Source organism: Otolemur garnettii, unplaced genomic scaffold (assembly GCF_000181295.1).
Source record: "Otolemur garnettii isolate 467f Iridium unplaced genomic scaffold, OtoGar3 scaffold00030, whole genome shotgun sequence".
In the NCBI taxonomy this organism is placed as follows: domain Eukaryota; kingdom Metazoa; phylum Chordata; class Mammalia; order Primates; family Galagidae; genus Otolemur; species Otolemur garnettii.
In genome coordinates, this window is record NW_003852425.1 from 15974109 (window position 1) to 15987827 (window position 13719).

General features: G+C 43.6%; 1 protein-coding gene across 1 annotated transcript in view; it reads left to right on the forward strand.

Annotated features, from left to right (window-relative positions):
• Window positions 1-3815: 3815 nt before the first annotated feature.
• Window positions 3816-13719, forward strand: part of SLCO4C1 (solute carrier organic anion transporter family member 4C1) — a 55243-nt gene continuing 45339 nt past the window's right edge. Inside the window, exons 1-2 of the mRNA XM_003788950.2 lie at window positions 3816-4158; window positions 6350-6613. Coding sequence (XP_003788998.1) covers window positions 3816-4158; window positions 6350-6613 — 607 coding nt within the window. The remainder of the gene's footprint in view (window positions 4159-6349; window positions 6614-13719) is intronic.

Genomic DNA, 13719 nt, shown 5'->3' on the forward strand with positions numbered 1-13719 from the left:
TGGTTTTGACATTAAAATCCCCAGAGGCCGGCTGCTGGAACAAACGATATCTAGATGTCCCACATAATTCTAAAACCGTCATCATCTTACTACTCTCCTTTGCTAAGAAACAGGTAGTGGTTCAACTGTGTGTGTGACAGGACCATCAGAGCTGCCCTCTGGCTGTTTCTGTGTTCTGTAAAGGCCTCGTCTTGTCCTGGCACACTGTGACTGTGCTCCTTTAGAATCATAGCATAGTGAAGACTTTTTTATAGGCACCAAAATCAGATTTTGAGTAGAAAAATTATTTTAGAAATGATATACATATTGCTAATTCACAAAAAAAAATTTCTTCAGTTTAAAACTTGTCTGGATACATAAAAATACACCTCAATTTTTTTTCTGTTGTGATATTTGTATCATAAGTGGGCTTGTATAGGGCTTAATGGTGTTTTTAGTAAATTATAATAATTACATGTCAGTGAAAAACTTAAATTACTTTGCAGTAATTTATACACCATAGGATATTCTTTAGTATCTATTAGGTTGGTTTTCATATGAGATTATTATATTGCAAGTTTATACATTCTCTTAAAAATTATGCTCAGCAATGTTTCCATGCATATCACTTAATGACTATGATTAAAAGAAAAAGCATAGCTGTATTTTTCTCAATATTATTCTGTGAATCTGCAATTTAAAATAGTTTTGGAAATAATCTAGTTCAGCACTAAATATTTTTCTTAGATATAATTATTTTTAGTTATACATTGTATGAAATATCTAAAATAGAGAAGATAAATGCAGAATACGACAATGATCACTTAGATTTTTCCTTGCTTTTATTTAGGTAAAATAAGATTTTGTGACATTAAAGTCTTTAACAGGGGATTTTTAATGATCTCAACAATAACCACATTTAACCATGCTTGTGTTCAGGTGTCGTGAAGAGCCCTCCAATTTTAATATACTATGAGCTCCAGAGTATTTTACTACTAAAGGATGCACATTTAGTCTGCAATTGGAAGGCAATAAATAAATTAAAAACACGGAAGGAAAATATTAAAAATATGCACAAGATAGGCCATCAGTGTGTTTTTATCCCGTAGACATAGCTACATGGGAGAGAGAAGTATAATCACAGATTGCTTTCAAGCAGGTGTCGGAGCCACGGGCGTTAGTGACATGACCCTGACAGCCTCTCTCAGTTACTTGGCTTGTCCACTTCCTGATGAGGAAGACAGATAGAGCATTCCAGAGAATGACACCCACACCACCCACGCAGGGCATCTGCTCCTGTGTACAGTTTTGGAGTTTTACTAGAAAATCTGGATTCTGTTCTCTTTGCCATTCTCTATCCTGTAAAAATACACTTTAAGAAATTCACCTTAATGGGCAGCACCTGTGGCTCAGAGGAATTGAGGACCAGCCCCATATACCAGAGGTGGCGGGTTCAAACCTGGCCCTGGCCAAAAAAAAAAAAAAAAAGAAAGAAAGAAAGAAAAGAAAAAACAAGAAATTCACCTTAAGAAAGCAATTTGTCAATTACCTTCTTAAATGTAATATATTTTGACTATTCTCAGCAGAGGCAGATTTAACCTAGATCAACTAATGAATTATTTAAAAATTGACAGTTTTCTATAGAATTATTAGAGATAAAACCTACCAAGTTTTGTTTTTTTCTTTTTTGGTCTTTGCTGAAAACCTGGCCCCCTTCCTTCCATTCTTGCAGCATAAAGGATGTAAGGGCACAGGAAAGTGGCGTTGATGACACTTTCAGTCAGAACAAGATGAAGCAATAGCATTTCTGCTAATCTTTCAACAGAATTCTCTCTAGCACTTTAAGAGTGGAGAGTTCTGTTTAGATAGTATAAATTTAAGTGCATGATGATTATGCTGCTTTGATTTTTAGTTTACATTTGAATCCCAGTTTATTAATTTGGATCTGATACATAGTTGGAAGAGCACCACTTTGATTTTAATCATATAGTTTGAATGTTTTAATCCAAAACTGCAAAATATTCTTAAACCCTGATAGCACCACATGACCACATCTCAGCAAAGCCAAATTTGGTGTTTGGGTACTTCACTTCATATTCCATAGATAAAATGATGATCAAAATCTCAGGTATCCAGAGTAGCATTAGTCTAAGCCTCATAAATAAACATCAGAGAAATCGGAGTTTTCTCCCTTAGAATTGCTGCGCAGTAATCTAGAGCACAGTGACTGAGAGAAAGTGCCCAGTCCAGGGGGGATGCCTAGTGTAGAGAGCTGAACTCAAATCCTTAACAAGGGTCCAGCTGTGTGACTTTGCAGAGTTAGGATCCTTTCCAGGACGTGCTTTCCTCAACATCTAAAGTGTAGATGGTGATAGCAACTGCTTTTGTTGAGCTTAAAACCAGGACGTATAGCAGACATTTACAACAAGTTAACGCCTGCTTTTACGCTTTGCTCATGTTCTAGGCCAGGCTATTTGGCTGAGGGAACAGAACGCACACCTGTGCGAAAATACGTATTTTGTGTCTCAATCCCCCAACCCAGAGAACACAGGGCACATAACTGAAACAAAAGATTCACAAAGTAGTGTTCACTTACCCATTGTGGCCACGCACTGTGCGTTCCAGCAAATACACAGTCCGCCTCCTGTTAGGAGGGCCGCGCCCCTGGCCAGCCTGGCTCCTCAGCGTACCACTCGCCCCCACCCCACCTCCGGAGCCCAGGACAGTGTTTTTTGGCACAGAGGAAATATTTTCTTTATGGAGGATGAAAGAACCAGTGAATGAGTGAGTTGTGACTATCACACGATGGGTGTCAAGCTCTTCCAAGTGTCTCTCTTACTTATCCCCCGGGAAGATGTCAGCACTGGGATCTTAAATACACAACATGCAGCAGGGGGAATGTCCTATGTATTTTTAAAAGTTTTCTAATTTCGATTCCTTGGGTTCTGGGGAAGTAAAGCTGTAAAGGTGGTTTTGCTGATGTTAGTGGGGGTGGCAGAGCGGGTAGGGGGCTTTCTGTTTCTAAAGAAGATGACGGGTAAGAGCTCGATCAAGAACCTCAGGGACTCCAAGTACAGAATGTCCCCAGAGTCACATGCCCAGAAAAAGTCCCGCTACAGCAGGTAACTCGGACCCTGCGGCCCGGCGCCGAGAGCGGACTGCGCGTGAGCGCGCCTAGACCGAGGCGGCCAACAGGTAGAGAATATTTTGTAAGTATTCTGTAAAGTTCGGTAATGAATATCTTGGGAATAAAGCTGCATTTAGCCGCGATTTCCCATTTTCCCCGTGCGTGGCGACCCCAGGCTTTATTCCGGGGTTGCTGGTTCTTGGAGTCCCGGCAGGCAGCACCGAAGCGCAGCGCAGGGTACGTTCCTGCCGGATCTCCTGATGCAACCGCCGACTGATTCCGCGTCCACGCACGGGGAGCTTTTGGTCAGGGGCTCCCACATCCCGCACTCTGTTCATCCCTGGACCTGGGCTCCGGGAAAGGTGCGCCGCGTCCCGAGAGCCTGGAGGGCGGATTCCCGCCTGGGGCGGCGACAGGACTCTCGCCCCGACTCGTGCCGGGTCGGCCCCCCCGCCGCGTCCAGGTGCGTCCCCCCCACCCCCACAGGTGTGTCACAGCCGCGGGCCAAGCGCGCAGCCTACGGGGTGGACGCCGGCGCCCGAGGCAGCCGAGCTGGAGGAGGAGAGTCGGAGCCGCCGCAGGAGAGGGAGGGCAGGGAGGCGGAACTCCTCCCGCACGCGGGCGCTGTCACCTGCCCGCGGGAGGAGCCAGAGAGCGACCCGGCGTTTGCTGCTCCAAGCCACCGGCGTCGGGAGAGCCCCTCCTGACCATGAAGGGCTCCAAGGGCGTCGAGAACCCGGCTTTCGTCCCCAGCCCGGACACTCCGCGCCGCTCCTCCGCATCGCCATCCCAGGTCGACGTGTCTGCCTCGTCCTCCGTCCCCCGGAGAGAGGATTCTCAGCTACCGGAGCCCCAGGAGCCCCAGAAGTCACCTGAGCCCCCTCCGCTTTCAGCAGCGGCCCAGGTCTCCCAGGAGCAGCCCGGGCCACAGCTGCTGTCGGAGCTCGGGGAGGGGCCGTGCGGCTGGGGAAGCTTCCACCCGCGGTGTCTGCAGCGCTGCAACACGCCGCGAGGCTTCCTGCTGCACTACTGCCTGCTGGCCCTCACGCAAGGTGGGTGCGGGGGCGCGGAGAGCGGGAGCAGTGGGCAGGTGCGGTCCCCCGGCAGGCGCGGTCCCCGGGCAGGTGCAGGTCCCCCGGCAGGTGCGGTACCCAGGTAGGTGCAGGTCCCCCGGCAGGTGCGGTACCCAGGTAGGTGCAGGTGTGGTCCCCGGCGGTGGAGGCGCCGCGCGGCAGCCTCAAGCTTGCACTTCGCGTTCGCAGCCCCGGCGCCCAGACACCGATCCCGCCTTCTCGTTTGGCTTCTCCTTCAGGGCAGCATTTGAATGTCTCTGTACAAGCTTCTCCCGCCTGCCTACCCCACCCGCCGGCCGCCTTTAGCGTTCTCAGTTTAGCGCATCCCATACCTCTGGGGAAGATTACAAGAACTTGCCCTTCGGGAAGGTTTACCCTGGGGGAGCTTACTTTACATTACAGAAGTCTACCTTTCACTGAATCCATTGTTAAACGAATTTTGTGTTACCTTGCTTCCTGGGGGAAGAATTTACAAGAGTAGGATGTCTCTCAAAAGAGAAAGCTATTTGAAATCAATCTGATGGGGTATCTGCATCCACGTTTCCTGACTTTGGGAGAATTGTGGGCCACAGGGCAGCCGGGTGAAGGAGCGCAAGCTTCCCACGCCGCCCAGGCGAGCCCGACAGTGGTTTCCAGCCTCTGTTGTGTTCTAGCTGGGCTCTCTTTAGGTTCTTCTGGGAGCTGCAGATTAAGCCCAGGTTTATGCCCTTAGGAGTTAGGGCGCTAAACCGAGTTTGGAGGCGGGAGTGATGTGGTGGAGGGAGAGTGGGTCCCTTCATGGAAACAGGAAAGGCGAGAGCGCCAGGGCAGGGGACCAGAGGGAGAAACGGGAAGTCACGGAAGGGGACCCACTGAAGGGGTGGAGATGAAGGGTAGTCTGAATCTGCCTGACATATTTTTTGGTCACTTGAGTCACAGTCTCAGAATATTTTGCAAATAATCCAAGTCCAGAAGAGAAGTTTTACCATTAAAGGCTATAAATTTCCTCGAATGATTTTTAATTAGTAGCATTGTGGTTGTCTAGGGAAGTTGATTTTTGCATGAGGGAAATTTTTACATTAAAGCGTTATCTCCTTATTCAAATGCCTTTCCTAGGTACTTTAAATACTTTATCTTGAAATCTCAGCAATTGTAAATTAGTTTATAGCCTTATTAAGCCAGTGTAACAGTAAAAGTTAGGTTTGGACTTTTGAAACCTGTTGTATTTCTTTTTTTATGAGATATATTTTCAGCTATAGTCTTGGTAAAGCGACATTTAAAGAGATTATAGAAACCGTGTCTGTGTGTACTCACTCGGTTAACAAGTGAATGAAAACAGTTCACAAAACCTCTTAAGTAAAAGAAGTAACTGGTTGAAATTTGACCAGATGCTGTTTATTTTTAGTTTACAGTAATGTTTAAAGTCCTGTGAGTTTAATCTGTTTGGACAGAACGTTTTAAAGTCAGAATTGATTTTCGGTCCATCCTGGTTTATCTTCCTTCATTATAGTCACAATAACAAGCAGGTGAAGTGTAAGTTTCTTTTTAACTTTTTTCGTTTACTTTGGTTATGATTTAGAATGCTAGTGGCTAAAATAGGCCTTTAGCTTATATTTACTTTCGCAGAACTTCTAAAATAACTTAATATCTGTAAGAGTATTAGAAAAAATAGAAATTTGGGAGGTCAATTTCTCCTTCTTAGGACCAATCAAGGTGCTCTCTTGTTACGGATAAATACGTGTAAGGACTGAGGAACTTCAGAGCAGCTGAGTGTGGCTGTGGTGGTCCCTGGGGTCCCTTCTGACTTTGTACTCTTCTGAGTGAGATCTGTGGTGAACTTGCCTCGGGAACTCCAGCAAACTGGCTTCATGGGGCTGGACAGTCTGACTTTTTGTTTGTCATTTAAAGAAAAATGAATTGAGGATAGTTAACTGTGATTTAGTACATGGTGGACAAGCACTCATCAGTTTTTCTGGACACCTGAAAACTCACAAGTGTATACTTAAAAAGCAATCTTACCTTAAAGTATGTTGGGGCTGCCTCACTATGACACTTATAGACATTTAAAATTGGCACGTTAATACCAAAAAACCCCAGTAAACAACCAAACCTGAGTACATTGTGTTAATCATCATAATGAACATGGTAAAGTCGTAATCATGTGTATAAATTTCCTTTTCTCTTTTTTTAGGTATTGTAGTTAATGGCCTAGTAAATATTAGTATTTCCACCATTGAGAAGCGTTATGAGATGAAGAGTTCGCTGACTGGCCTCATCTCATCCAGCTACGACATTGCGTTCTGTGTGCTGTCTCTGTTTGTCTCTTTCTTTGGGGAGAGAGGACACAAGCCCAGATGGCTCGCCTTCGCATCCTTCATGATAGGCCTGGGAGCACTTGTATTTTCCTTGCCACAATTTTTCAGTGGAGAATATCAGCTGGGGTCCATTATCGAAGGTAAGTTTCTGTGTGCTGATGTTTGTTTTGGTCTAAAGAAGCACTGCAGATCTAGGTTGTTAACTTTGCATTGCAACTCACTGCACAGCGAAGTAGGGGCTTCCCGCTCTCTCCAGCTCTCTGCTTTGTTGATTATGTGAATTGAGTGAGGTATGGGCAAGATTACAGTGATGGCTGTAGGTAACTCATTGCTTCAGTGGTTCTCTAAGTTATTAATCCTTTGAATCTCATTCCCTGCGTTACCCACAACACTTCTCAAGAAGAGATGACTGCTTTCCTTCCTGGTGTTGTGACCTCACTAGAGCTCTGAGATCCCTTTTATTTTCTTTGCTTACAGCTCTGGGCCCTGGACATGTTGATTCTTGATTTGAGACAAAGAGGGGTGACATTTATAGGAGTGGAACTTTTCCTAAGAAAAATTTACTATTGAAACTACCTCCACTTTTGGCTCTGGTTTAGAGACAGAATTTCAGAGCATTCTCTCATGTGCTTCTTTTGCTCTGGTTAGATAAAGAACTGTGTGATTCAAAGGCTAAGGAAGGAAATTTGATGACTTAAAATTCTTTCAAAGAAGCATTTTTAATGGAAAAACAATTATGGTAGAGCCAGAGAAATGTGCTAAGGAAAGTAGACCTTAACCTGTTACATCCTTCCTGAGACTCCTAATAGCAAGGATGAAATAAAATCATGAGGTTACAAATTTAGAAGCTTTCGGGGGTTAAGTCAGAAGAAAAGGCTTAGGAGAGAAAGGAGAATTGGAGCCAGCTACACTATAGGCATTATTTCTTGAAAGTTAAGATTGCTACATGTGTATGTTAATATAAAATATTAGTATTGCTATAATTTGGACATTTGTCCCCCCAGACTTCTTGTTGAAATTCAGCCCCGGTGGGAGGTGAGGACCTAATGGAGGTGTTTGGGCTGTGACAGCAGCTCCCTTGTTAATACATCAATGCCCGCTGGGCACAGCAGCGAGGTGAGAGGTGAGTGAGCTCTTAGTCTATCAGCTCCCTAGAGAGCAGCTGGTTATTAACCAGAGCCTGGCACCTCCCTCTTCCTCTCTCACCACCTGCTTGGCTCCCCCCCCACCATGAGTAGAAGCAACCAGAAGCCCTCACTGGGAATCAGATGCTGGTGCCCTGTCCTTGTATAACCCAGAAAACCAAGAGCAGATAAACCTCTTTTCTGTGTAAATTACCCAGCCTGGTGTTCCTTTATAGCAACACAAATGGATTAAAACATTAAAGTATTAATCTTTCCCAAGATCAATTTTCCAATTCTAGAATGACCATGAATAGCTAAATACTTTTATAACTAAGTATACATATTGCAGGGTGATTTTAGCATTGCACTTATTAGGTAAATAGACTTCATTTTCTTTTTTTTTTTTTTGAGACAGAGCCTCAAGCTTTCCCCCTGGGTAGAGTGCCGTGGCATTACAGCTCACAGCAACCTCCAACTCCTGGGCTCAAGCGAGTCTCTTGCCTCCGCCTCCCAAGTAGCTGGGACCACAGGCGCCCGCCACAACGCCCGGCTATTTTTTGGTTGCAGCCGTCATTGTTGTTTTGGCGGGTCCGGGCTGGGGATTCGAACCCGCCACCTTAGGTGTACGTGGCTGGCGCCTTAGCCGGTTGAGCTATAGGCGCCGAGCCAAATAGACTTCATTTTCAAAGTAAAAACAGATCATGCAAGGACATGGATGAGTAGAGAGTGTGTTTAAAGTGGAATGGATAAGATAAAGAGAATATGTTATCAGTACAAAGACCACTTATATAGATTCTAGCACCTTACTTAAGACTAAACAAAATTGCACAGGGCCAACTTGACGTGATTCCACCGGGAATTGTTCTGGGAATGAGGCACCTCCTGCAGCATGGGCTACAGTGCCACGCCTTTCAGATCTAAGGGAAAATCTGAATTTCAATCTTCCGCATGAGAAGACACGATACTGATTCTATGATAGGGGAAAGTTACTGGTGGAGAGCCTTTGCTTGGTAATCTCTGTGCTGCGTCCAGGCCTCCCCCGCGCACCAATCACATGCCTTTCTGGCTGTTACAGTAAGCAAAACTTTCCCCCAGTCCGTGACTCTCCAAACTAAAACATAAACTCTCCTTACCTTACAAAAGCCTGATCTGTCTTCAGTAATCTCAGCTTCATCACTTACCATGCACCTTTGGAGTTATGGCCAATCTGAACAATGTATATTTCCCAAAAGGAAGTGGCCACAAATTAAAGTGTATCCACGGCTGGTGATGAAGTTAAGATTTCTGAAGCCAGATCAGAAACTGCTAGTGCACTACTGAGTGCCACACGGGTTTTCACCAAGTTCTTGTTGCTGTAATTGATGTTGTCATTATTTTATTGGAGTAGATGTAGATAACTGAAATAGATTAGGTAGAGGAGTTACCTGATCTGTAAATTCTTTCCTCTAACTTAGAGAAGTTGCCTGATCTAGTAAATTCTTTCCTCTTTCCTCATAATTTAAATAATGGCTTATCTGTGGCAAATGAAAGAAAAACTCAGGCCCTTAGATTATTCTGCCACTCTTAAAGCAGGTAAGTTTTGATTTGGACGTACACAGAACTGAGATAATGGCAGTGAAACAGTTCCGTGCCATCTGAATTTTATGTATGAGTGGGAAGAAATACACAATCAATAAGATAATTGAAAGTTGAGGTGAGTAGATGAAGGGAATGAATATTATGAGGTAATAGTAAATGTTTCCCCTGGGAAGGCTACTGTGTAATAACTGGGTAACAAGGAGCCAGAGGAATGCTTTCCAGGCTGAAGAATATGGGGAGGGAGGAGGAAGAAGGGAGGGGAGGAGGTGGATGGGTGGAGGGAGGATGATTGGAGGGATCACCTCTATGGTTTATCTTACAAGGGTATAAGTGACTCTTTCTAAAAGTAGAATATAAACGTCTTAACACAATAGCTAAGAAAATCACATGAAGGCTATGTTAACCAGTTTGATGAAAATATTTCAAATTGTATATGAAAACACCACACTGTACTCCATGATTGCATTAACGTACACAGCTATGATTTAATTTAAAAAAAAAAAAAGAATGCTTTCCAGGCTGAAGAAAAATGTGGGTAAGGGTCTTGCAGCAGAGAAGAGCTTGGTAGATTTTAGGACTTGTCGGTTTGGAGGCAGCATAATCAGAGCAAGGGGGAGTGTTCTGGAGAGGCAGGTACACACCAGAAGAGCATTTAGATTTTGCTTGAAGGGCAGGGCAGAGTTGTGTAAGAATTTTGCACAGGGAAGTGCTGATCTTATTTGTGTTTTGTTTATTTTGAGACAGAGGCTCACTCTGTTGCCTCAGGCTAGAGTTCTGTGGCGTCAGCCTAACTCAGAGCAATCCCAGACTCCCAGGTTCAAGTGACCCTCCTGCTTCAGCCTCCATGTGGGTGGGACTACAGACACCCACCACCACGCCTGGCTAATTTTTCTATTTTTAGTAGACATGAGCTCTCACTGTTTCTCAGGCTGGTCTTAAACTTCTGAGCTCAAGGGAACCTCCAACTCAGCTTCCCAGAATGGCAGGATTACAGGCGTGAGTCACTAGCCCCTGCCCCTATTTGTGTTTTAAAATGGGCATTTTGGCTTTTGGAGTTCTGGGAGACAAGAGTAAGTGGGAGGAAAAAACTCGGGAAGTTTTTACTGCGGTTCATGTGAGAAATAACGGTGGCTGACACCAGGGTAGCTGCAGTGGAGATGAGAGGGGACTGATCCCGTGTGTTTCAGAGGAGAAAGAGACAGTGCTCCCCTGGCTTTATGAGGACGGGGATGCCTCTTGGTTCCCTGGCATTTGGCTTGATGACCTGGAGCCATTTAAACCAGAACTGCAGATTGGAAGCCAGAATCTGGGTTGGAGTTTTTAAGTCGGGATTTCCACGTTATATCCAATGTCGAATTATATATCCTCAGACATACGTGTTTACATAAATGTGTGCTTACTGGGCTTGATTCCTAGAAGTACAAGCACTGGATTTAAAGGGCTGCCTCATTCTAGATTTTGATATAAAATGTCACCCTGACTTCAAGAAGGAATATAGCAGTTACTCCCCACCATCAGTGTACGGAAATGCCTGGCTTCGATTTTGAATTTTTGCATTCTTTTCCTTTCCTGCAAGTTTCCTAACATAAATGCCACTGGGACGTGTGTGTACGTGTGTACAATATGACAGACACAGAATTCAAGACAGAAATGGCTTTTGCATATCTAATGTTGGGGGTCGGGGGCCCAGGTCCCTGAACCCCGTTGACCTGGTTTGATTACTCGGCTGAGCTAGAAAGTTCAACTGAGGCACGGCAGAGCCTGAAAGCAAAAGTGAGTGGAACTGGAAAAACTGGAGCGGCATAGGCAGTGCGGAGAGAGAACAAAAGTGACCTGCACAAGTTTCAGGGCAACAAAGAGAGATTTTTATTTAGAAGAATAAAAAGGAAGGTTAGAGCTCTTCCAAAGAGAGATGGGGGAGGAGGTCCCTGTCATGAAGGAGAAAGAGGGAGAGAGATGGAAATAAAAGCCAGCAGGGTATAAATGCTTCATCCAAAATTGGCTGCAAGTCCTGCCTGGGCCTCTGGCCTTGGGCAGCATTGCCCTTGGGATTGGTCATTGTCTCTTTCTATAGGTCATTGGCTACCTCAGTCCTTCATACCCACGTTCTTATGGGCCCTTGCGCCCTGGTTCCCAGGCTAGGCTTTCCTGTCACCCGCCTTGAAGCCACTTCCTCAGGGTCCCTTCTCTTCTGTTATAAAAGAACCTGGACATTAGAATGGAAGGAGTGTTAGAAATCACAATTCTACCCACCACCCTTTCTTTTACCAAACCTTAGGGCAAGAATGAAGTGAGTTCATAGTGAATGTTTAATGTTTAATCTTTAATGCTTCACATTTTTATGCTTATTACTTATGGTAGATTATTAACGATATTGAATGATTTCAATATTTTTATGAATTTAAACCATTTCTTTCCAATTTCAAGTAGTCAAGCATAATGGTCTGTACTTTAAAACTCAACTGGTCTGTCTCCTCAAGTAAATTAACCCTACACCTGAATTATTTGTCTAACTTTAAGGAGAATAGAGAAGAAAACTGGTAATTTAAGTCGGAAAAGAAAAACAAGTTAGTTGAAAGTTTCCTTTAAATAAATGAGAAGCAAGGGGTGCACAATCTTAGGACACAACACAGAGCTTAAGTTTAAGGGGTCATTTTATTAATTGAAATCATGCATGTAATTTAATTTGAAATGGAAAATAACACACCCCATGTGGGTTTTTTGTTCTTATTTTTTTAAGCTGAGGGAAACCAAAGTGAGTGTTCACTTTGCATGGGGTAAGCTCTGTCAGTGGAGGTCAGAGTAATACAGTGACGTTAGTAAGTAGAAGAGACCAAAGTTTGAAACCTGATAAGCACGTCTAATTTCTCCAGGTGTGAGACTAACACACAAGGAGGTTCAGAGTTAGCAAAAGCAGAAAGGTGTACTCGAAACAGCTTGAATTTTGTTTCGTTTTTGAGACAGAGTCACTCTGGCAAGCCTGGATAGAGTGCTGTGGCATCACAGCTCACAGCAGCCTCAAACTCTTGGGCTTGAACAATCCTCCTGCCTCAGCCTCCCAAGTAGCTGGAACTAGAGGCGCCCACCACCATACCCAACTAATTTTTATATTTTTAGTGGAGATGAGGTCTCACTCTTGCTCAGTGAGATCTCAAGCTCTTGAACTCAGGCAATTCACCCATCTCAGCCTCTCAGAGTACTAGGATTATAGGCATGAGTGAGTCACCTTTGGCCAACTTGAATTTTTTGTTATTCTCCAATAATAAATAGGTTTGGGAGAAAGTGTTTTTAAGGGAAACTTTCATGGAAACAAGCATTCAAGGTAATTGCCTGGACGTTATCAAAGTGAACTTTTTGTTATTGGATTCAAAGAAAGGAAGAGGTCTTAAAATTAAGAAAAATAAATACATAATTTTTTTTTTTTTTTTCCTGAGACACAGTCTGACTCTGCTGCCCAGGCTAAAGTGCCCTGTGAGATCCTAGCTTAGAGGAACCTCAAACTCCTGGGCTCAAGCAGTCACCTTGCCTTAGCCTCCCAGGTAGATGTGACCATAGGAGGCTGGCATCAGGCCTAGCTAATTTTTCTGGTTTTAGTAGAGATGCTGGTCTTACCGTGAGCTCCAGTGTCTTTCCACTTGGGCTTTCTGGAGTTCTAGGATTATGGGCATGAGCCACTGGGCCCAACCTACCTCTGGTATATGGGGCCAGCGCCCTCCTCCTTCGAGCCACAGGTGCCGCCGAACAAATACATACTTTTAAGAGCTGATTTTTTTTATATGTTAACCTGAAAATAGAATAATGTCATAAAACATTTTCAAATTAAATCATATTTGAAACTGTCTTTTGAAATATTTATACGTAGCATTAATACAACATATTCTAATGTAACTTTTAAATATTTAAAATGCAATAAGTACATCTTTCCATGTAATGTTTTGTTTTCATCTAAGCACTTTTAAATTTCTTTTAGATTAATGTTAATGTTGAATAAAACAATTTTTTCGTCTCTTCAAGAATTTAGGAGGGAGGTCTTTATCAAATACTGAAGAATTATAGAAAAATAGTTACTGATCCAGTAAAGTCCTTTTTCTTTATTGATCAATAATTACATAATTTTTCCCAGGTATGTTATTTCCTTGTTCCTCTTTTCCACTCCATTTCCTTAAAAAAAAGTAACTTTTGATGATAAAAATCCGCATTAGCTGTAAGATTACATTTGTAAGGTTTTACACTGGTATTTCTGGGAGAAAGTTGGATCAAAGAAATTTGGTTCTACTGGTCAACTACTTAAAAATGCTATGCTAAGAAAATAATTTGACTGGGACTGAATGTTGGACCAGATTTCTGTCCTTTAACTTATATTCTTATGTACTTTTTTTTTTTTTTTTTTAGTATGGAATGCTTACCTAGATTGGAAAAGACCCAGGGCAGAGGTCTTAGAGTTTTAAAACTACTAATTCAATGCAGATGCTTTAATTTTGCCTCATCTCGCTCGGTACCTGTGGCTCAAGCGGCTAAGGTGACAGCCATGTACACCTGAGCTG